The 23868-nt window shown below is 38.8% G+C and overlaps 1 protein-coding gene across 5 annotated transcripts in view; it reads left to right on the forward strand.

Moving 5' to 3' along the window:
• Nucleotides 1-2226: 2226 nt before the first annotated feature.
• Cntnap5a (contactin associated protein-like 5A) overlaps nucleotides 2227-23868 on the forward strand; it is a 1008100-nt gene continuing 986458 nt past the window's right edge. For 2 of the 5 annotated variants that reach the window (XM_039090650.2, XM_039090651.2), the window contains exon 1: nucleotides 2227-2882. In XM_039090650.2, the coding sequence (XP_038946578.1) occupies nucleotides 2801-2882 (82 nt within the window). In that variant the 5' untranslated portion in view covers nucleotides 2227-2800. The remainder of the gene's footprint in view (nucleotides 2883-23868) is intronic. The other 3 variants (XR_005492234.2, XR_005492233.2, NM_001047865.2) reach the window with 2 other exon arrangements.

Consider the following 23868-nt stretch of genomic DNA (forward strand, 5'->3'; position numbering starts at 1 on the left):
GTACTCATTTGCCGTATAAGATAACCTTGAACTACTGGTCCTCCATCTCCATAGTGATTGCATTACAGGCATGGAGAACCAGGCCCAACAGCCACCCTCAACTTTTAGTTCCAAGATTGAACCCAACACTTCCTGTATTTTAGATTAGCATGTCCCCACTGTACTCTATTCCCACCCTCATCATTTCTAAATTGATGAAATGTAAATCAAAATAATACAATGTGAAGTTTAAGGACATAAAGGTTAATAAAACTCATAAAAATTCATATATCGCGATAATAATTTTTACATCCATGAACAAGTAAAAATATTTTAAAGCAAAAATTTCAAATGGTTTTGAATTAGGCATGTATTATTTTATTTCTTTAAAAACTAATGAAGTTGAGACTGGACAGAAAGCTCAATGGTTAAGAGCACTTACTACTCTCGTAAAAGTTAGGAGCTGGGGTTGAGGATTTAGCTCAGTGGTAGAGTCCTGGGTTTGGTCCTCAGCTCCGAAAAAAAAAATTAGGAGTTTACTTCTCACATCAGGAACCTCAGAACCATTTGTAACTCCAACCCTGGGGTATCTGACTCCCTTTTATGGCCTTTGTGTGTTCTAAGTGCAATGTAGTACAAGTTCATCCCTAAAGACACATGTACATACACATATGTAAACAATAAAATTTTAATAATCACAGGAAATAGAACAATCTATTGCATACACTTAAAACATACAATGTGAATGAGGGTAATAGATGCATATGTTCAAGACATTTCAAGTATGATTAAACAAGCCACAAGAAGGATATTCAACATGAGACTCTCAAAGACCAGGGACTGGAATGGCAGCATCTCTGGGGCTATCCTCAGAAAGGTTATAGGGAAACCACCTACCAGGGGAAAAGAGACTATCACTTTCCTTTCTATAGCCTCCTCCAAACAGGAGAAAATGGTATGTTTCCCAGCATTGATATTTTGGGTGTCAAAGTCCCTGTGTGTTGTTATACCTCTACACCTTGTCTTGAGTTTCCTGTGAACCAGAAATTTGCTGACATAATTGTTTCCAGTTAAAGTATACATAGAATTCTGTTTGCTTACAGCTACTAGGAACTTCATCATTCTTCCTTTAATATAATAATGGTCAGTTGTTCCAATTTTCATTGAACTGTCATTCAGTATTCCAGTGATGGAAACTGGAGTTCCCAGACTACAAGGATAAGATCAGGATTTGTGCAAAGACTGCTTGGAACACATCTCAGTGTCCAGAAGCTGCAAAGCTAGCAGCTGAGACCAAAGGCTGTCAAGAATCTGTGGTTTAAAATAAATCCATGTGCTTGGTAATGCTACAGATTAAAAACGAGAAAGAGAGAGAGAGAGAGAGAGAGAGAGAGAGAGAGAGAGAGAGAGAGAGAGAGAGAGAGAGAGATTCTAACTTGCTTATATACTTCACAGAAAAGAGATCATTACTGGTTCCTTGCCTTGTTAACATTTGACAGATTTCTGGCAGCTTACACTAAACACAAAATAAGTTGATCTATGGAAAAGCAAGCTTGTTCCCAGATGTATGCTAGAAACTGAAGAACCAAGACCTCTAATGGAAAGCCCCAAGGAAGCAAATCAAAGCCCCTCTTTTCCATTTTAAGATGTAAAGCTCTTAAGAGCCAACCATGGTCTCACACCTGACCTTCCACACCCACTTGACTCTACTCAACCTCCATCCCCTGCATTTAAAAAATTGTTTTTAAACATTTTTCTCTAATGCCAGGAAACTGCTTTGTCTCATTTGGAATCCACAGCACAAATCACCCTGCAGTACTTGTGGAATCAGCATGCCAACAGCAATCAAGGAGTGATGCGGATGTGGAAGGTCAGAAAGTCAGGAAACTGTCATATCCCTAAATAGCTAAACCAAAAATCCCAATTTGAAAACCTGCAGGTCAATTATCTAACCCTGCAGGGGAAATTTAATCACACAGTTCAAGCTTTCTTTGACTCTCCCTTATGAAGGGAATAAAAAGGCATTAGGCATCAGGTTAGGTCATCGTTAAGTTTTCTATTTGAGAAAATCCTTCCTACTAAGGTTTCTGTCTTTCAACACCTTAGGCATGCATTGAAATCCTGACTTAAATGGCGTAATTTGGGAAGAAGTGAAAGAGAAGGGATAAGTAGTTAGGGATGCTTGAATGCATGGATAGAAGGGAGGGGGTTGGAGAGAGAGAGAGAGAGAGAGAGAGAGAGAGAGAGAGAGAGAGAGAGAGAGAGAGAAGCACGTAGGTAGATGAAGCATAACAGAGCTTCTGCTGGGGACACCCAACGGACCAAGGACCCGCCCAGACCACTTTTAGGAACCACTGCGGGGCGGGCTCGGCGGGAGGAGGTGCTGCGCTCAAGGAGCCTATGAGGAGCTGTTCCACCACTCTGGTGCTGAATCCAGCTCTCACTCTCGAACGAGGTGCTTTCAGTTATTGGCAAAGTCGGCTCCAAGAGGTGCCCTGGAGTGTGGATCTGACCCTTTAAGAAAAAGGATCCGTAGGAAGACGAGGCAGGCGAGGAAGCCAAGCGCAGAAGGGAACAGTTGCAGGAGCTGTAAACGTCGATCACAGCTCCCATCTCAGAGGAAGTCCTGCTGCTGTTTCCATGGAGTATCTGAGGATCAGGATGGAGTGAAAGGAGGAGAGGCATTTCAAGGAGGTGGGAGGGGGTCAGGCTCTGCGGAGGAGAGGGAACATTGAAATAGAGAAAAAGGAAGGGAGTAAAACCAACGCTTGTGCCTGCGAATTTGGGATTCTATTGGAAGAAATCTCTCACTCAGGGGGAAATGGATTCTCTACAAAGACTGAACGGCCTTTTGACTTTGGTGCTCTCTGCCTTGTGGCATTTAGGATTAACAGCGTCAAACTGTGAGTACTTGGAGCTTGGTGGCGGGAAGGAAGGTGAGGTGGGATAGGATGCTACTTGCAATAACTATCCAACTGTGAGACTGTATATACTCTGCGTAAAAGAAAAGAGTAGGGTGAAAATCCTAAGCAGTGTGGTTCGACTATTCCAAGCACCTCAAAAGTTGGCAGATCTCTAATGAACTTGCTTTGCTGAATTGCCTGTCCTTCTTTGGAATCATAATGTTCCCTTAACTTGCTGCTATATTCATGGTCCTTAATCTCAGCCAGGAATGCACGGGCCAGGAATAAGCCTCTAGAGTTTGAGACATTCGGGAGCCACCAAACAAGGTGATAACAGGGTACTGACTGCAGCTCCCACAATTTGAAATGTTACTGGAATCCCTCTACCCTAACTTCCACCCTAAGCTCCCACCAATCTCTCTCTATTAGAGGCATAAGGTTTCACCCTGGGATCATTTTGTAACCAATGACTACCCATATAAGGGTTTGGGAGTTTGAGTCTAAGAATTGTAGATTAAATGTAATTGCTCCAGGATATAAATGGCTGCCCTGTTATAGGAGGGAGTACTTATAAAAATATACACTCCAACCTCAAGATCCTGGTGCCTGTGAAGAAATGAGCATGTACTGTGTTATCCACATTTCCACGCTAGCAAGTATATTAATTTAATAGACAGGAATTATTGACTCCCAGGAATCTGCCACCTGCACTATTTATTTAAAGAATCCAGTTTGTCAAACTTGAATAATTCACTAAAACTGTGAGACGTTCAAGCTCAAATGCTCAGCTGCTTCTCTAGGCGGAGGAAGGGAAATTTTTCCTTTTCTGGGAACTCCTAAATGAGAAAGGATGCATTTATGCCATCGGTGTTGTTTGCAAGGATGGCTTACCACCCTCCCTCAAGTTTCTGAGTTTGTTCCTTCGCTTTTTTTTCTTTAATTAAGCACAGAAATATTACACAGATTAGAACAATTTATTTTACTTTTGTAAGTAGTATTCTCAGTATCAATTTAAAGGTGAGATGACTTACTACAGAAGAATTGTCTGCCTTATTCCTTAATCCTTACAGGATCTTGTCCCAGAACGTGCATTGTAGAGGAAACACAGGTGGATAGTTGTTCCAAATACAATCAGTATTTTTGTGTTCCAAAGATTGGAAAGCTCACAATCCATCATTGTAATATTCTTTTAAAGTTTGTGTTATAAAGGAAGACAGAAGTGGCTACCCTCTCCATCATGTTGGGATAAGCAAGTAAATTATTTTAGAGGTTATATTGATGCAAGTTTAAGTCAGGTAAATTAAAATTTCTTTTCTGCCTTCTTTTCAGTTCCCTTTTCTTCCTCTTCTATTCCCCCTCCTTCAAAGTATTCCCTCAGTGCACTGAAGAAAGACCCAAGGGCCTTAGATAGGAAGAGCAAATGAGCTAGTTTCTCTACCTTTTGGAACACTAGAGGTCAGTGTTTTCCAGTTGATTCAAAGGTGTGTCTTTGAACTGTGCTTTCTCCTTAGCATATTCCATTATTTGAAAAGAATGAATACTTTGGAAATCCAAAAGTTGGGAGTGGGGGATACTGATTAAATGAGTTGATGGTACAGCAGGAGTGCAGGACTTGAGTTTCTTGAAAATTCCTTCTTAGAGCCATATTTTCAGTAAATTAATTTAACTAAAGACAACATATTTTAATAATGAACATACATCTAAATGACATGAGCTTAAGACTTTAGCTTCTCATAGCCACAGCTGTTACAAATCTAGCTTTGGGCATTTAAAAAGTGGTGATAATGAACTTGAAAATTTCTCATATAACAGTTGCATCCCCCACTTCCAGGCAACATGGAAATTTAGTGAGTGCTGCTTGTTAAGTATGTTAGAGGCAGTTTTTTTTTTTAAAGGAATATCAGTGGGAGTTTATTGTACCATACAAACTGTATACGTTCAGTAAACATAGGCGTCCTACAGGCACTGATTCTGAAATCAATGCATATACGTGTTCTTTGGAGCCTATAAGGTGACTCTCCTCAAGCACCTTATGAATATCTTCTAGATTCTCCGGGCTGGCTGCTGTGCCCAATTTTATTCATCAAGTAAAATATTGGGTTTCCTATGAATGTCCAATTGGCTAATATTTGTATGCATAGTTTGATGAGTTAGAAATTTCCTTTCCAAGAGTTTCCTTTATTTTGATTTGTGAGAATAGTTGTTTGAGATTATTTTCCCTACATTTGAAGGAGTTTCCCCATGTCATTAGTAATGGCAGCCTTCAAGAATGATTGTCTGCCTAGGTTCTTCCATGATGGACAGACAGATAAAGTTATTAATTTATAGATGTGGGGTTTCTTATAAAATAACTTTTTAATTCTCTGCCATCCTTTATAATGACTTGCTGTTGCTGTTATTGTTGTGTACTGTGTACCTATTTGTATACATGTTTGACTCTCAAATACTCTGTCTCAAATAGGGGCCACAGGGAAAAATGAATGCTTACCCAATTATAAATGTTATAAGCTTCTAATTAAGCAAAATGAAAACAAAGTCAGCCTGAAAGAATTCCAGCCACAATACAAATATTACAAATCTATGGTGAGAATGCAATTATCTACCAGTAATAAGAACCCCTGGAAATATCACCATTTTAGATTTTCAGGATATTAAACAGCTATAGTATTTCCGTTGGGTATATCCTGAGAGGACTGGTTAATTTTGAATACAGATATAGGTCATTGTAAAAATTTTAATATTATTATGTATTCAACACTTTGACATAAGAAACTGTGATATGATTTGAGAGGTTGAATAAATGAGACCAGAAGTCAGCTTCTAAGATGTTTTAGTCCCAGTGAAGTCTCAGATCAGAGGTCAAATGTATGTTTAATTATTGTCCTTTCCAGCCTGCCAGCAAAATGCAGCGAGCAATTGAGAAATGTGTCTTCTTCAAATTGAACAGCAGCTAAATATCTAACTAACAGTATTCATCTAAGATTAGACAAGCTAAATTTTTATTATGACAAAAGTAAGGTATGCAAAACATAAGCAGACTGCAAATGACACACACGGAAATACTGTTAACTTCATTTGTAAAAGAAACATATTATGTGAGGTAATTTTAAATTTTAAAATAGCTTTGATTTTTCTGTAATAACTTAGAACATTCACTAAGTACCTCTTTGAAGTTTATTCCTACTCATTTTAAGAGTCCTAGAGAAATGCTATTGTGATAAGAATATAAAACTCTATGTTCTAGATTTTTCTCCCATGCTGAATTTCACAAGGTGTTTGAGAAGTTGATTATGATAGTAAACAGATATCAGAACTTGAATTATCTGAAGATTTTTAACAATCCCAAGAATATTATGAACAATGAACGTGCTGTTCTTGTTAAGCAGAATTGCTGTGCAGTATTTTCTGTAGCACCTACAGCTACCAGAAGGGAGGGACCCGTGTGCTGATCAGTCTGAAAACTTTCTCAATTATCAAACTAGCTCATTTTGACCTTTAATGATTGATGTGAAATCACTTTTCATTTCCTTCACATAAGTCCCATATCAATTTGCAACTATAAAATATAAATGAAGAACTAGAGCAGGTATTTCATAGTAAAGGCACAGCCATGGGAGAATATTAATATCTACTGGAGTAGCTCTGCTCTCACCTGCATTCTACTTCTAAGGAATGGGCACCTTCCCAGCTGTAGCCTTCTGTTTGCCCTGCCTAACTGGCCTCAGTTTCCTTCAGTGAATCACTTTACTTTCTTGTGTCAATGGATCATATAATATGATTTTAAGCATCGCTAAATTTTGCAGTTTTCAATTGAATGTCTTTCAGTTGACAAGATATGGCCTGTGGGTGATAAATTCAACAGATAAGAAGACTGGGAGTGGGTGTAGTTACCTAATAAAGGCAGAAGAAAATGACATTTTGCAATTTTGAGGAGAAGTTGAATTGTATTTGAGGAGAAGTTCCAAACGCTGATTTGGAAGCAATGATGACATTTTGCTTGTTTCCAAATAAAACTACTTCATTTAGCTACTGCCATGGTTGCCTAGTGACCTTGTAAAAGTTTTTCACCACCATAAATAGCCTTGGTTTTGCTGAATAATGGCCTGGATTTAGTTACAAAGACAATATTTACTAGTAATGGGTTCTTATTGTTAACCACAGATGCTACTTACTAATTATTTCATATCCCTATGTTTGAGATCAATGTACTTCAAACCTAGAAGTTGTATAATCAGAGTAAGAATTTAATGAAATTTAATTCCTACTAGTAAGCATGCAGTATATATCCCCCATTGCACACACTTATACTTTACAAGGCTGCTCAGCAAGATAGACTGGGTGATTGGTTCATATGAATGAATTTCAGATGAGAAGAATTTAACCATGTCTCCCAAATCACTAATTTAAGCAATAAGAAAATTCTGAATCTTAATCTCTGTCTATTTTTAAACACAAATATCATTGTAAATAAATATTTTCCAATGTATGTTCCGTTGTAGTTTGTATAGCATCTGCATAATTTTGGCAAGGATTCTCTTAAGATCAATCAAAACTTTAGCCTTGGAGAAGGGCATGAGCCAGGAGTTTTCCACAAATCAAACCTCACAGTCACACCTGAATAAAGAAAATGCAAAACATTCAGACTAAGTCTTGAAGCATGACACTGTACAAAGGAACACAACTTTGTATCTGGACTTGTACCCAGGTTGAGGATTTACATTTTTTTTGTACTTTTAGTTAAATGCTTGATAAGGGATGAAGAAAACCTTAAGGAGTGATTTAGAATATAATGTTGTACATAGAGAAGCACAGGACAATGCCAGAAAAAGCGCTTCTGTTGACATGTCCCGTAAGTCTGCCAATGTCGAAATATTGTTCTGCTAAAACCATAGTTCACAGAGCTATGAAGCATCATAAGTGACAAGATGCAAGTCTTGATCTGGCTTTGTAAAGTTAATACAAATCTCATCTTCAATATCCTGCCTAAACAAATATAGACCATTTTACAAACAAACCATACTGTTTTTTGTCTCTTAGATTTATTTGTATGTGCGGCTTATTAATTGACCTACAGTATCATCTTCCCTTAAAATTTTTTACTCATAGTTTCCCAACTATACAGTCTCTCTCTCTCTTTCTCTTCTCTCTCTCTCTTTCTCTCTCTCTCTCTCTCTCACTCTCTCTCTCTCTCTTTCTCTCTCTCCTCTGTCTCTCTCTCATGGTGCATGTGGTGGGAATATTTGGGGGAATGTAGATGGTAAAGATCAAGATATATTGCATATACATATGAAATTATCACAGAATAAATTTTTCTGTGTAGATTTGGTTGCTCCTATTTATCTTATTTTTATAGCATGTTCTGTAATACTTGCTGCTTCAGCTAAGATATATGACATCTTTGTCATACTTTACTTGAATTACTGTATCCAATACTGAAAATACTGAGCAAGCAGATGAAGGGAGGAATGAACTAATGGTTTTTAACAAGACTTTTCATCTTTAACTGTGATTTTTCTACTCTGTATTGGCAGAGACATGCATTTAAGACATGTTTTCTTGTGTTATTATTTTAACGACTATTACTTTTCACTGCTATGGAAATATGTAATATGTAATATGAAGCAAAAATTCAGACTATCTTATATAGTGTGAGATATCCAGCATGAATGTTCTACTGCGTATTTCTCTGGATTCATTGCAGGAAGGCCTAACTTGGGCACAACTTGCCCCTCCTGTACTGAGGTCATGGTCTTTAGCCACCTGACTTTACTACAAGATTGAGTCTATTTGATTCACTTTCTTTTTTCCAGATTACAACACCCAAATTCTCTTCTCTTTCTAGTCCCTCCCTTATAACTCCTTCCCCCTAGTTAGTATAGTTAATATAGTAGTAACCCCTCCCCTTCTCCCCAAGTGTACCCTGAGAAATATAGTCCCAAAAGAACAAAGCATATCATCGTCCACTGAGGCCCAAGCAGGTTGTCCAGTAAGGGTAATGCCCGGGAAAATAGAGACAGTCCCCACTCCAGTTGTTAGCGGATCCACATGAAGACCAAGCTGTTATATCTGCTACAAATGTGTAGGGTTACAGTACCCACATGCTCATTGGTTGGTGATTTTAATCTCTGTGGGTTTCCATGGACTCAGGTCAATTGAGTTTGTAAGACTTCTTTCAGTGTCCTTGACCCCTCTGCCTCATTCAATTCTATCCTGGCTCTTCCACAAGGCACCTTGAGCTTTGCTTGATGTTTGGCTATGAATTTGTTCCATCTGCTACAAGATGAATCCTCTCACCAGACAGTGATGTTGACATTCTTGTCTGCAAGCATGGTAGTGGATCATTAATAAGGTTAGGAATTGGCTTTTCCATCTGGGATGTGTCTCAAGGTGAGGCAGTCATTGGTTGGCTGTTCTCTTATTGTCTGCTCCATTTGTATCACTGTGCATCTTGTAGACAGGACAAAATTGGCTTTGAAGGTTTTTGTGAGTAGGTCGATGTGCCACTCCCTCTACTAGAAGACGTGCCTTTCTATACAAATGGCCACTTCAGTCTCTATATTCTCCACGAGTAGGAATCTCAGATAGGGTAACCCCATAGATTCTCTGCTTCTTCCCCACTCCCAGATCTCCACCTACTCCCAGAGATGTTGCCCATCAATTTCCATTTCCACTCCTAGACTTTCCCTGCAGCCCCTAACTTCTGTATGCAATGTTAGTGAACATTTTCTCTATACTTTGAAAGTCATGTGTCCCCAATACTATAAGAAATTTCATTTATAGACTTAGGTTTGATATACAGGAGTATTTGGCTTGTATTCAATGGAATTTGGTGCTGAATTACAGAAAAAAAATTGTTTAATGGCAAATCCACTTCATTACTCTTATAAAAATTTGAGACATCTAGGTTATCTTAGTTATGAACAGAAATGTCTTAGATATGAACAGATATGTCCAGAGTCTGTGTATGTTACTCATTTGAAGAACATGCCAATGAACTTAGTTTAAGTGTTGTTTTTCTTTTTCTTTTTATGTGTGTTTTCCAATCTGATTTTATTAAAAGGTCCACAATGATCTTACTATTTGGATTGAATGAGATTTGTAGAATTGTGGTTGACACTACTGTAGTTATGTAAATGTAGGGGAAAGGGTGGGAAATTTTTAGTTTAATATGTGAATTTCGAAAAGCAATACACACACACAGAAAGAAACATAGATAAGATTAAGCCAGCTGAAAATATTTAGTGAGGATTACTGGAGGTGGTGGGGTATGATCAGTGTGGTTCAAATGTCCAAAGTTATATTTTCCCAGAAAAAAACAATGGAGAGTTGCAAAAACAGTTGTCAGAAACCAAAAATTCCCCTAGGAGATAGGTCTTAACATGGATCACAGTTAAATGATTATATGAACAGTATTGGGCAAGCATCATTTTTTTAATATTTGGGGTATGGAAAGCTTGCTGATTGGATTTTATATTAGTATTTTTCCTTTTTTTAACAATTAATAATTAATCTTTAATTATAAATAGAAAAATAAAAGTGTCCATCCTACTGTTATGTAACATTTTTCTCCTAATTGAAAATTTTTCTCTAGGAAGGAAGGATTATGAATTTCTAGAGGTGAACAACTCACAAATCTCAGGAAGTTCCTGAAATTATCAAGATTTACAAAGTCTACGCCCAGGTTATAGATTCCTGCTAAAGGAGGAGATTCTCTGACCACTTGGGCCACACTGGGTGGGTTGTGGATGTAGCTGTCTTTGATATGCTTCTGTAAGAAATCCCTTACCCAGGGTTGGGGATTTAGCTCAGTGGTAGAGCGCTTGACTGGGAAGCTCAGGACCTGGGTTCAGTCCCCAGCTCCGGAAAAAAAAATCCCTTACCCATACTCATAAATAATCCCAATACCTCATTGGTTTACCAAGTTGGATTTTAGAGTAATCATTACTTTGGTGTCCGATTCAAAGCAAATGTGCATCTGATTGTGACTCCTTAGGAAATCTCTCCCACAACAACTATATATGAGCTTGGAACATTGAGTTACATTTATTAATGGTTTTATATGTGTCAATGTGAGTGAAAAGTTTAGAATTATTTTAACATGAAATATTTTATTTAGGTATTTTGACCAGTTATAAAAAATAAAACCCCATTATTTGTTACTTTAGGATTTTAAAATTTATTCTTTGATAATTTTATATATGTATACAATCTACCTTGAGCATATCTATCTTCACCTCTACCTTCCCACTTCCTCTGGTCCCCTAATACGGCCCCCTCCCTTAAGATCCTCTTTAATGCGGCCTTCACACACATGGGCTACCAGAGATTGGGCAACATAACAGTGACCACACTCTTAAAGAAAATGACTTCTCTCTCAGCATCCCTCAATATCTTCTCAGTTAGGGGTAGGGCTTCATGAACCTCTTTCATCCATCTTGACCCATGTTGACTCCTTTCATCTCAGAAAAGAATTTCAGGAAAAGGGACAAGTCAGAGTAAAGATAGTGATGTGGGTTTTTGTTTGTTTGTTTCTGTGTTTGTTTGTTTGTTTTTATTAACTTGAGTATTTCTTATATACATTTCGAGTGTTATTCCCTTTCCCGATTTCCAGGCAAGCATCCCCCTCCCCCCTCCCCTTTCCTATGGGTGTTCCCCTCCCAACCCTCCCCCCATTGCCGCCCTCCCCACAGCAGTCTAGTTCACTGGGGCTTCAGACTTAGCAGGACCCAGGGCTTCCCCGTCCACTGGTGCTCTTACTAGGATATTCATTGCTATCTATGAGGTCAGAGTCCAGGGTCAGTCCATGTATAGTTTTTAGGTATTGGCATAGTCCCTGGAAGCTCTGGTTGCTTGGCATTGTTGTACTTATGAGGTTTCGAGCCCCTTCAAGCTCTTCCAGTTCTTTCTCTGATTCCTTCAACGGAGGTTCTATTCTCAGTTCAGTGGTTTGCTGCTGGCATTCACCTCTGTATTTGCTGTATTCTGGCTGTGTCTCTCAGGAGCGATCTACATCTGACTCCTGTCTGTCTGCACTTCTTTGCTTCATCCATCTTGTCTAATTGGGTGTCTGTATAAGTATGGGTGACATGTGGGGCAGGCTCTGAATGGGTGTTCCTTCAGTCTCTGTTTTAATCTTTGCAACTCTGTTTCCTGCCAAGGGTATTCTTGTTCCCCTATTAAAGAAGGAGTGAAGCATTCACATTTTGATCATCCGTCTTGAGTTTCATTTGTTCTAGGCATCTAGGGTAATTCAATCATTTGGGCTAATAGCCACTTATCAATGAGTGCATACTATGTATGTCTTTCTATGATTCAGTTAGCTTACTCAGGATGATATTTTCCAGTTCCAACCATTTGCCTACGAATTTCATAAAGTCGTTGTTTTTGATAGCTGAGTAATATTCCATTGTGTAGATGTACCACACTTTCTGTATCCATTCCTCTGTTGAAGGGCATCTGGGTTCTTTCCAGCTTCTGGATATTATAAATAAGGCTGCGATGAACATAGTGGAGCACGTGTCTTTTTTATAAGTTGGGGCATCTTTTGGGTATATGCCCAAGAGAGGTATAGCTGGATCCTCAGGCAGTTCAATGTCCAATTTTCTGAGGAACCTCCAGACTGATTTCCAGAATGGTTGTACCAGTCTGCAATCCCACCAACAATGGAGGAGTGTTCCTCTTTCTCCGCATCCTCGCCAGCATCTGCGTCACCTGAGTTTTTGATCTTAGCCATTCTCACTGGTGTGAGGTGAAATCTCAGGGTTGTTTTGATTTGCATTTCCCTTATGACTAAAGATGTTGAACATTTCTTTAGGTGTTTCTCAGCCATTCGGCATTCCTCAGCTGTGAATTCTCTGTTTAGCTCTGAACCCCATTTTTAATAGGGTTATTTGTCTCCCTGTGGTCTAACTTCTTGAGTTCTTTGTATATTTTGGATATAAGGCCTCTATCTGTTGTAGGATTGGTAAAGATCTTTTCCCAATCTGTTGGTTGCCGTTTTGTCCTAACCACAGTGTCCTTTGCCTTACAGAAGCTTTGCCATTTTATGAGATCCCATTTGTCGATTCTTGATCGTAGAGCATAAGCCATTGGTGTTTTGTTCAGGAAATTTTTTCCAGTGCCCATGTGTTCCAGATGCTTCCCTAATTTTTCTTCTATTTCTTCTAGTGTGTCTGGTTTGATGTGGAGGTCCTTGATCCACTTGGACTTAAGCTTTGTACAGGGTGATAAGCATGGATCGATCTGCATTCTTCTACAAGTTGACCTCCAGTTGAACCAGCACCATTTGCTGAAAATGCTATCTTTTTTCCATTGGAAGGTTTTGGCTCCTTTGTCAAAAATCAAGGGACCATAGGTATGTGGGTTCATTTCTGGGTCTTCAATTCTATTCCATTGGTCTATCTGTCTATCTCTTTACCAATACCATGCAGGTATTATCACTATTGATCTGCAATACTGCTTGAGTTCAGGGATAGTGATTCCCCCTGAAGTCCTTTATTGTTGAGGATAGTTTTAGCTATCCTGGGTTTTTTGTTATTCCAGATGAATTTGCAAATTGTTCTGTCTAACCCTTTGAAGAATTGGATTGGTATTTTGATGGGGATTGCATTGAATCTGTAGATCACTTTTGGTAAAATGGCCATTTTTACTATATTAATCCTGCCAATCCATGAGCATGGGAGATCTTTCCATCCTCTGAGGTCTTCTTCAATTTCTTTCTTCAGTGTCTTGAAGTTCTTATTGTACAGATATTTTACTTGCTTTGTTAAAGTCACACTGAGGTACTTTATATTATATGGGTCTATTATGAAGGGTGTCATTTCCCTAATTTCTTTCTCGGCTTGTTTCTCTTTGGTGTAGAGGAAGGCTACTGATTTATTTCAGTTAATTTTATACCCAGCCACTTTGCTGAAGTTGTTTATCAGCTTTAGTAGTTCTCTGGTGGAACTTTTGGAATCACTTAAATAAACTATCATATCATCTGCAAATAGTGATATTTTGACTTCTTCTTTTCCGATCTGTATACACTTGACCTCCTTTTGTTGTCTGATTGCTCTGGCTAGAACTTCAAGAACTATATTGAATAAGTAGGGAGAGAGTGGACAGCCTTGTCTAGTACCTGATTTTAGTGGGATTGCTTCAAGTTTCTCTCCATTTCGCTTAATGTTAGCAACTGGTTTGCTGTATATGGCTTTTACTATGTTTAGGTATGGGCCAGGAATTCCTATTCTTTTCAGGAATTTCATCATGAAGGGGTGTTGAATTTTGTCAAATGCTTTCTCAGCATCTAGTGAAATGATCATGTGGTTCTGTTCTTTCAGTTTTTTTATATAATGGATCACGTTGATGGTTTTCCGTATATTAAACCATCCCTGAATGCCTGGGATGAAGCCTACTTGATCATGGTGGATGATTGTTTTGATGTGCTCTTGGATTCGGTTTGCCAGAATATTATTGAGTATTTTTGCGTCGATATTCATAAGGGAAATTGGTCTGAAGTTCTCTTTCTTTGTTGGGTCTTTGTGTGGTTTAGGTATAAGAGTAATTGTGGCTTCATAGAAAAAATTCGGGAGTGATCCATCTGTTTCAATTTTGTGGAATAGTTTGGATAATATTGGTAAGAGGTCTTCTATGAAGGTTTGATAGAATACTGCATTAAACCGGTCTGGACCTGGGCTCTTTTTGTTTGGGAGACCTTTAATGAATGCTTCTATTTCCTTAGGAGTTATGGGGTTGTTTAACTGGTTTACCTGTTCCGGATTTAACTTCGGTACCGGGTATCTCTCTAGGAAATCGTCCATTTCCTGCAGATTTTCAAGTTTTGTTGAATATAGGCTTTTATAGTAAGATCTGATGATTTTTTGAATTTCCTCTGAATCTGTAGTTATGTCTCCCTTTTCATTTCTGATTTTGTTAATTTGGACACACTCTCTGTGTCCTCTCGTTAGTCTGGCTAAGGGTTTATCTATCTTGTTGATTTTCTCAAAGAACCAACTTTTGGTTCTATTGATTCTTTCTATGGTCCTTTTTGTTTCTACTTGGCTGATTTCAGCTCTGAGTTTGATTATTTCCTGCCTTCTACTCCTCCTGGGTGTATTTGCTTCTTTTTGTTCTAGAGCTTTTAGGTGTGCTGTCAAGCTGCTGACATATGCTCTTTCCTGTTTCTTTCTGCAGGCACTTAGCGCTATGAGTTTTCCTCTTAGCCCAGCTTCATTGTGTCCCATAAGTTTGGGTATGTTGTACCTTCATTTTCATTAAATTCTAAAAAGTTTTTAATTTCTTTCTTTATTTCTTCCTTGACCAGGTTATCATTGAGTAGAGCATTGTACAATTTCCATGTATATGTGGGCATTCTTCCCTTATTGTTATTGAAGACCAGTTTTAGGCCGTAGTGGTCTGATAGGACGCATGGGATTATTTCTATCGCTCTGTACCTGTTGAGGCCCGTTTTTTGACCAATTATATTGTCAATTTTGGAGAAAGTACCATGTGGAGCTAAGAAGAAGGTATATCCTTTTGCTTTGGGATAGAATGTTCTATAAATATCCGTTAAGTCCATTTGGCTCATGACTTCTTTTAGTCTGTCTATGCCTCTGTTTAATTTCTGTTTCCATGATCTGTCCATTGATGAGAGTAGGGTGGTGAAACCTCCCACTATTATTGTGTGAGGTGCAATGTGTGTTTTGAGCTTTAGTAAGGTTTCTTTTACGCATGTAGGTGCCCTTGTATTTGGGGCATAGATATTTAGGATTGAGAGTTCATATTGATGGATTTTTCCTTTGATGAATATGACGTATCCATCCTTATCTTTTTTGATGACTTTTAGTTGAAAATTGATTTTATTTGAAATTAGAATGGCTACTCCAGCTTGCTTCTTCTGACCATTTGCTTGGAAAGTTGTTTTCCTGCCTTTCACTCTGAGGTAGTGTCTGTCTTTGTCTCTGAGGTGTGTTTTCTGTAGCCAGAAGAATGCAGGGTCCTTGTTGCGTATCCAGTTCGTTAATCTATGTCTTTTTATTGGGGAGTTCAGGCCATTGATGCTGAGAGATATTAAGGAATAGTGGTTATTGTTTCCTGTTTTATTCATATTTGGATGTGAGGTTACGTTTGTGTGCTTTTCTTCTCTTTGTTTTGTTGCCAAGACGATTAGTTTCTTGCTTCTTCTAGGGTATAGCTTGCCTCCTTATGTTGGGCTTTACCATTTTTTTCCTTTGTAGTGCTGGATTTGTAGAAAGATATTGTGTAAATTTGGTTTTGTCATGGAATATCTTGGTTTCTCCATCTATGTTAACTGAGAGTTTTGCAGGATACAGTAACCTGGGCTGGCATTTGTGTTCTCTTAGGGTCTGTATGACATCAGTCCAGGATCTTCTGGCCTTCATAGTTTCTGGCGAAAAGTCTGGTGTGATTATGATAGGTCTGCCTTTATATGTTACTTGACCTTTTTCCCTTACTGCTTTTAATATTCTTTCTTTATTTGTGCGTTTGGTGTTTTGACTATTATGTGACGGGAGGTGTTTATTTTCAGGTCTAATCTATTTGGAGTTCTGTAGGCTTCTTGTATGCCTATGGGTATCTCTTTTTTTATGTAGGGAATTTTTCTTCTATGATTTTGTTGAAGATATTTACTGGTCCTTTGAGCTGGGAGTCTTCACTCTCTTCTATACCTATTATCCTTAGGTATGATCTTCTCAATGAGTCCTGGATTTCCTGTATGTTTTGGACCAGTAGCTTTTTCTGCTTCACATTATCTTTGACAGTTGAGTCAATGATTTCTATGGAATCTTCTGCTCCTGAGATTCTCTCTTCCATCTCTTGTATTCTGGTGGTGAAGCTTGTATCTACAGCTCCTCGTCTCTTCTTTTGGTTTTCTATATCCAGGGTTGTTTCCATGTGTTCTTTCTTGATTGCTTCTATTTCCATTTTTAATTCGTTCAACTGTTTGATTGTGTTTTCCTGGAATTCTTTCAGGGATTTTTGCGATTCCTCTCTATGGGCTTCTAATTGTTTATTAATGTTTCCTGTGTTTCTTTAAGGGAGTCTTCACGTCTTTCTTGAAGTCCTCCAGCATCATGATCAAATATGATTTTGAAACTAGGTCTTGCTTTTCTGGTGTGTTTAGATATTCCGTGTTTGTTTTTGTGGGAGAATTGGGCTCAGATGATGCCATGTAGTCTTTATTTCTGTTGCTTGGGTTCCTGTGCTTGCGTCTCGCCATCAGATTATCTCTAGTGTTACTTTGTTCTGCTATTTCTGACAGTGGCTAGACTGTCGTATAAGCCTGTGTATCAGTAGTGCTATAGACCTGTTTTCCTGTTTTATTTCAGCCTGTTATGGGGACAGAGTGTTCTGCTTTCGGGCGTGTAGTTTTTCCTCTCTACTGGTCTTCAGCTGTTCCTGTGGGCCTGTGTCTTGAGTTCACCAGGCAGGTCACTTGCAGCAGAAAAGTTGGTCTTAACTGTGGTCCCGAGGCTCAAGTTCGCTCGCAGGGTGCTGCCCATGAGTTCTCTGCGGCGGCAGCAACCTGAGAGATCTGCGCTGCCCTTTCCAGGAGCGTCAGTGCACCAGGGTTCCAGATGGCGGTTGTTGATTTCCTCTGGCGTCAGAGATGTGTGCAGAGTGTAGTCTCTTCTGGTTTCCCAGGTGTGTCTGCCTCTCTGAAGGTTTAGCTCTCCCTCCCACGGGATTTGGGTGCAGAGAACTGTTTATCTGGTCTGTTTCCTTCAGGTTCTGGCGGTGACTCAGGTGCAGAGGTCCTCCTGCTCCTGGGCCCTCCTTTATGGGAACCCAGAGGCCTTATACAGTTTCCTCTTGTGCCAGGGATGTGGGCAGGGGTGGGCACTGTTGGTGGTCTCTTCTGCTTTGCAGCCTCAGGAATGCCCACCTGACCAGGCGGTGAGGTCTCTCTCCCATGGGTTCTGGGAGCAGAGAGCTGCTGCGGGCCAGGATCCGCGGGTGTGGGTCTCCCGGTAAACACAGGACGTGCCCTGTCCTAGAGGAATTCTGCCTCTGTGTGTCCCGAGTTCACCAGGCAGTTTTCTTGCAGCAGAAAAGTTGGTCTTACCTGTGGTCCCGAGGCTCAAGTTGCTCGCGTGATGCTGCCCATGAGCTCTCTGCGGCAGCAGCAACCAGGAAGATCTGAGCCGCCGTTTCCCGTTGTTTTTCTTTCTTAACATAGAATTTCCTGTGTAGTTAGAGAAGTAAAGATTAACTATTAAAATACGCAACATGACCTCCAGGAGTAGTTAAAAGCTTGGCAAGCGGGAAAATAATCTTTATTCATGTTAGTGTTATTGTTACAACATGGGTAAGCATGGGTGCAATGCAGACAATGAGCCTGAGCATCCCAACATGCTCTTAAGGAATGTAAAAGGGAAGCTGAGGTGTGACCAAGCTCAGCAAACTAAAAGAAGTGTATGGAGGAAAAAGTAAAGAAGTGGGTTACTATGGAAAATTGAAAAGATGCAATTTCATGGAAAGGTTTTGATTTTTAAAATATCATCAATGTCATGCACTTTTCTATGCTTGCATATATAGATACACACTTATCCATGAGTACTTTTCCACATGCCTGGCACCTGCAGAATCCAGAAGAGGGTATTACAAATACTAGAAATATAGTCTAAAAAATGGTGTGAGTCCTTATTTGGGTTATAGGAACTGACACTTGTGTTAACATAGTAAGATATTAAATTTTCCTTTTTAAATTTTGTGTATATGTGTGCCTGCACATGTGTGTTTGTGCATGTGGATACTGAAGATCAGACTCTTTGTTAATTGCCTCCTTGAGACAGACGCTCTCATTGACCTAGAGCTTACCAGTTAGTCTGGGCAGGCGTTAGTCTAATCCTAGGTGTCCTCCCGTGCTGTGATTACACGTATATGTCTCAACAGGTAGATATATGATTTTAATAGTGTGTGTGTGTGTGTGTGTGTGTGTGTGTGTGTGTGTGTGTGTGTGTTTTGCTTGCCTGGTGGCTGCATGCCACCATGTTTATATAAGTCAAAATCAACTTTGTGATTCAATCCTTCGATTTGATACATGTGAATTTCATGTATCAAATTCTGTTAACCATGCTTGAGTGGTTAGCAGTTTTACAGAGTAAGTCATCTCCTGAATGATATACATGGATTTGTTTGTGGGTTCTAAGGGTCAAGTTTAGGTTTCAAAACTCTTAAGAACTTTCCCACCTAAACTATCTCCCGAGAACCTCTGTCTTTTTTTCTCTCTTTTTAAGAATTAATGAGACTTCAAATGAAATAAAACAAAATGATGTTAAGAAAATTTGGTGAGATAATTACAGCGGCCCAGTTAACTCCTACTAAAGAATCAAAAAAGGACATTTGGAAGTTCAGTTCACTTAGTACTTCAAAGAGAATAATGGCTAAGTAAATTCAAGGCACATGAACATGTGAGCTACTAAGCATACAAAAGCAGATTTGCATCTAAGGTCTACTCTGTAAATAGTTGCTTTATTGTCAAAAATGAGAGCAATATATACTCAAAAGTTATTCAGTGCTCTGAAATGAAGTTCGTATCCAGGAACTCAGAGTGTCCATTTTCTGCATACAGTATATTTCAAACAAACAAGATTACCATATCACCTACACTGCCTGTATCCATCATTCTGATCAAATTATCTAGTTTATAAATTATACCAGTTTCTGTCAGCAAAAGGAGAACTCATCATTAAGGAATGTGTAATTAAAGCTCAATATCATGTATTGTGGCTCTAACAACTGGAGACAGATAAGACATCCTAATTCCCTTTTATGTTTGATATGTCAAAGGAAATTTTCTAGAGTTGGATGCTTCATGTTGACGAGTTATCACTGGTAACTGAACTTCAAGCATGAATCCCAATGTCTCTATACTGTATCTGCCTTTATGCATATTCTTAGGGTGGGCATGTTAACTGTATCTGTTGCCTTAATTAGTGGCGTCTATGGACCTCTTCAGGGCGCTACCACCAATGGTAAAGATAGAGCATACTGGTATGCATATCATTTTTTTTTCGGAGATGGGGACCGCACCCAGGGCCTTGTGGTTGCTAGGCTAGTGCTCTACCACTGAGCTAAATCCCCAACCCCTATGCGTATCATTTTTAACAATTTATCTTATAAGCAGAAATATCCTTTGGAATTCAGCCCAAACTCCATAATAGTATAAGGAAATTTCCAAGGCTCAATGACTAAAGTGCTTGTTTATAAGACTGAGGGCCTGAGTTTGAATCTCCAGCCAGAAAAAAAAGCCACATGTGGTATTATACTTCTGTAACCACAGTGTTCCTAATGCCTTTACAATCCACATGCACTAAAATATTGAAAAAATTCTTCCTACTTAAAAATATGCATATCCACAAACATCACACGTTTAATAAACATACACACACATCACACAAATATCAGAGACATACACACACAAGTGTCATACATGTATATACATCATGCAAACACATTAGGAAATAAATTAGTTTGCAGAGAGAACAGTATTTAATAGATAGTCTTCAGCCACTATGCCTGAATGCATCTTCAATTATTTCTTTTTCTGCTTTATTCCTTCTGAATACCATTTGCCTTCCCTTAAATCCAGTCCTTCTATTTCTGTTATGTCATGTTGCTCGTGCATTATGGATGTTGTTCTCTAAGATCATTGCTGTATAGTGGGTGTAGAAGATGTGAGTGTCTGTTGGATATTTAATTTACTATGCTGTGTTGGTAGTCACCAAATGTCATGCTTCCCAACAAGATGTGTTGGAGTATAGTTTGACACAGATCAACTACAGGACACTTTGTTATATCCATCTAGCCCCTTGGCCCCACCCATCTAACTCCAAACAACTATGACTTCACTAATTCCCCAAATGTGTAATTATGGGGAATACCTTCCAATTCATAGAAAATAGCCTTTCAGAGTCCATTAGGAGAGAAACCTCAGAGAAGGATCTGTACAGAACACTTGACTGCTGGGAAGACAGACTGTCCATGCAGCAATACTAAACATAAGGCAGATGGGAAGAAAATGTTCTGAGTTGAAGAATGGGGGAGGGGTGGTTTTAGACATGTTCAAGATATCAGAATTAACTCTGTCCTCTGCAGATTTGGTACATGACTGTCACTATTGTGTTTTTGATCAGTGTATAATGGCTTTTCCCCTCTTGTTTAATTTTACCACTTCCCGCCCTCAGCTGTCCTCAATGTACCTTCTGTCTGTACTTGTTCCCTGCTTCTTTACTTGCTTCCTTCTCTATGCTCTCTCCTCCTGTTCTTTTTCTCCTCCTCTGTTTGATTCATTTACGTTTTACGAAGCGACAGTTTTACATGTTGTGGTTTAAGCTGATCCTTTTACAGATTTATCACTCAAATGCCACACCTAGAGGAGCAGAATCTCAGGGGAGCAGTGGGAATTTGAACAGCACATCAGCCAATGACCAATGAAATGATTAATGCCTAGAAATTTTATCCAAAATCTCAGGCAAATTTGCATTTAGCTTTATTACATCCTTGCTTATGATAAAAATATTTTCCTTGACTCTTTAATTAAAATTGATGACCTGTGTATATTCCTTAGCTCAGAGCAGCGTACTATAAGCAATAGGATTTAAGGTTGACATTTTGCCTCTGTCTGTTTTTGTGCCTTCCAATATTACTGTATTAGAAAGAAGATCAGTGTCTGCCCCTTTATCTGAAAACAACTTGCTTCATTTTCTATTATCTACTTGTACAGATATCTGTGCTGCAGATTACGGTAAATCAATGATAGGAACTAAAAAGACTCAATTCACTGAAATGGGGAAACTAACTAGTCTTGTAATGGATATAAATGGAGCTTTGAAGAAGTGTCATACCTAAGAAGACTCCTTGAACCCACCCGGGTCTGTGGTGCTTCCAGTATAGACATCTAGGTGAACAGGTCAGAATCTTCCTCTCAACTGTCTTCCATCACACTGAGCCTTGAGCAGAGCCTGGACTGCAGTTCACAAGGGTAGGCTTTTTCTGATCAGGAAGCAATTAATAGTAACCAGTATTTCTCATTTTATCGACATTACCAAGATTTAGACACAATCAAAATTACTATGGCAGCAGATTGTAGTGGTGGATCGAGAGAGAGAGAGAGAGAGTGAGATACACACAGGAGGGGGGGTTGTGATAAACAATTGTGACTTTGTGAGGATTTCAACATACACCCTATCCCAGCTTTGGCACTTGTTGAGGGTTTTTTTTGTTCCTCACTACAGTTACACAGATGGTAGAATATGTCCCCATCACTGTGAATGTTCTAGCTTAGCTCGGTAGAAAACTGAACCAACATCATGTCCTGTTCAATCCACTTTCCATGACTTTAAACCTCACATACATTTTTCTTAGTTTACTGTCTCATTAAGAAAAACACCTAAAATGGTGCTGATATTAAAACTTGTCAGATTGTTTGTATTTTCAAAGCTAGCTCGCTCCAAGCACTGTTTGGAAATGATTTTGGTGTCCAGACCCACAGAATCTACCACCACTCTTATTTTTCACAACTTACTCTAACCTTTAATAGAATCCCTCCCTACTTCTCTGAAACATAACACATTTATGTAGGACTATTTGCTCATGAATTTTTTCTGAACCACAGATTAAGTATTTCTATGAACTCTTCAGTGCTAGGACCAACCTGTCAAAAATATTATTGTAAATTGTTCTGTAAATGCCTTCATTCATTATGTGATGACTTTAGCTCTGATTATTAACTTTATAAAATTTATAATCATCATGAAAACAACCTTCCAGTTATACTTACGAAAGATTATCTATATCATGTTAATTGAGGTTGGAAGACTCAATCAAAATTTGGGTGCTACATTCTCATGGGCTGATTTCCTGGTGTAAGAAGGAAAAAGGGAAATAAGCATCAGGCTTCACTGCCCTGCTTCCTGACAAAGAATTATATGTGACCAGATGGCTTATCATCAGCACATCTGCCCACTATGGTGAACTGTGCCATGTAACTATGATATAAAAAAAAAAGCCTTACTTCCTTGTGTTAGTTTTGTCAGGTTTAAATTACAGCCACAATAAAATAAACTAAGAGCATGGGTCTCTGCTATTTTGTTTTCATAGAAAACTAGTCTAACTAGCTAAGGAGGCTACAATGCTGTAGGATACACATTGTCCATGCAAATGTGTGTGTGTGTGTGTGTGTGTGTGTGTGTGTGTGTGTGTGTGTGTGTATGTATAATCTGATGGCCACAGAACATTCATTTGGCATGATATTACAAACACACACACACACACACACACACACACACACAAACACGTACACCCAGCATACTGATGAATGAAGGATGAGTTGCACGAAAAGCAGTGGAAACTCTTTCCTTTCAATATCTATATATTTTTATATAACCTTCACTCTTAATCATTCAGCAATGTTCACAGACCCATGCCATGGAATAGCGAAGTGCTCATCTGCTGATGAATACTTATATGGGAGAATAAAAATTACAAACCTCTATCAACTGTCACTATTCTTCATCCTTGGCCAAGTGCACTGAAGGATCCTGTGTGATGACCACAGAACATTCATTTGACAATGAGAAATGGCCCTTATAGCAGCTTGCTATCATCATCAACTTAGTGGGGAGTTAGACCAATAAATTCTTTGCTCTAATTTCAAGGTTTCATGAGCTTGGCCTCCTTAATCTTATTTTTCAATTTCTGCCTTGATTCTTTCGGACATGCTTCCTTAGGCTTTTGGGGATTCTGAAAATACATTGTTAAATGTTCAATGTCTTTTTCCTTGGGGCCTTACCTCAAGTCTTCTATAAATTTTTAAGGACAAGGAAGGTCTTTGACTATCCTGACTGTTAACCACAAAGGCATCAATAAATATTTTATTCTGTTCTTAAAAGTATCATTGAAAAGGGTAGTGCTATAAATATTGAAACTTTTTTCAAAAGCATTCTACTTATGTCTGTAGAAGAAAATCTGTATAGAATTTTAG

This window comes from Rattus norvegicus, chromosome 13 (assembly GCF_036323735.1).
Source record: "Rattus norvegicus strain BN/NHsdMcwi chromosome 13, GRCr8, whole genome shotgun sequence".
NCBI lineage: Eukaryota > Metazoa > Chordata > Mammalia > Rodentia > Muridae > Rattus > Rattus norvegicus.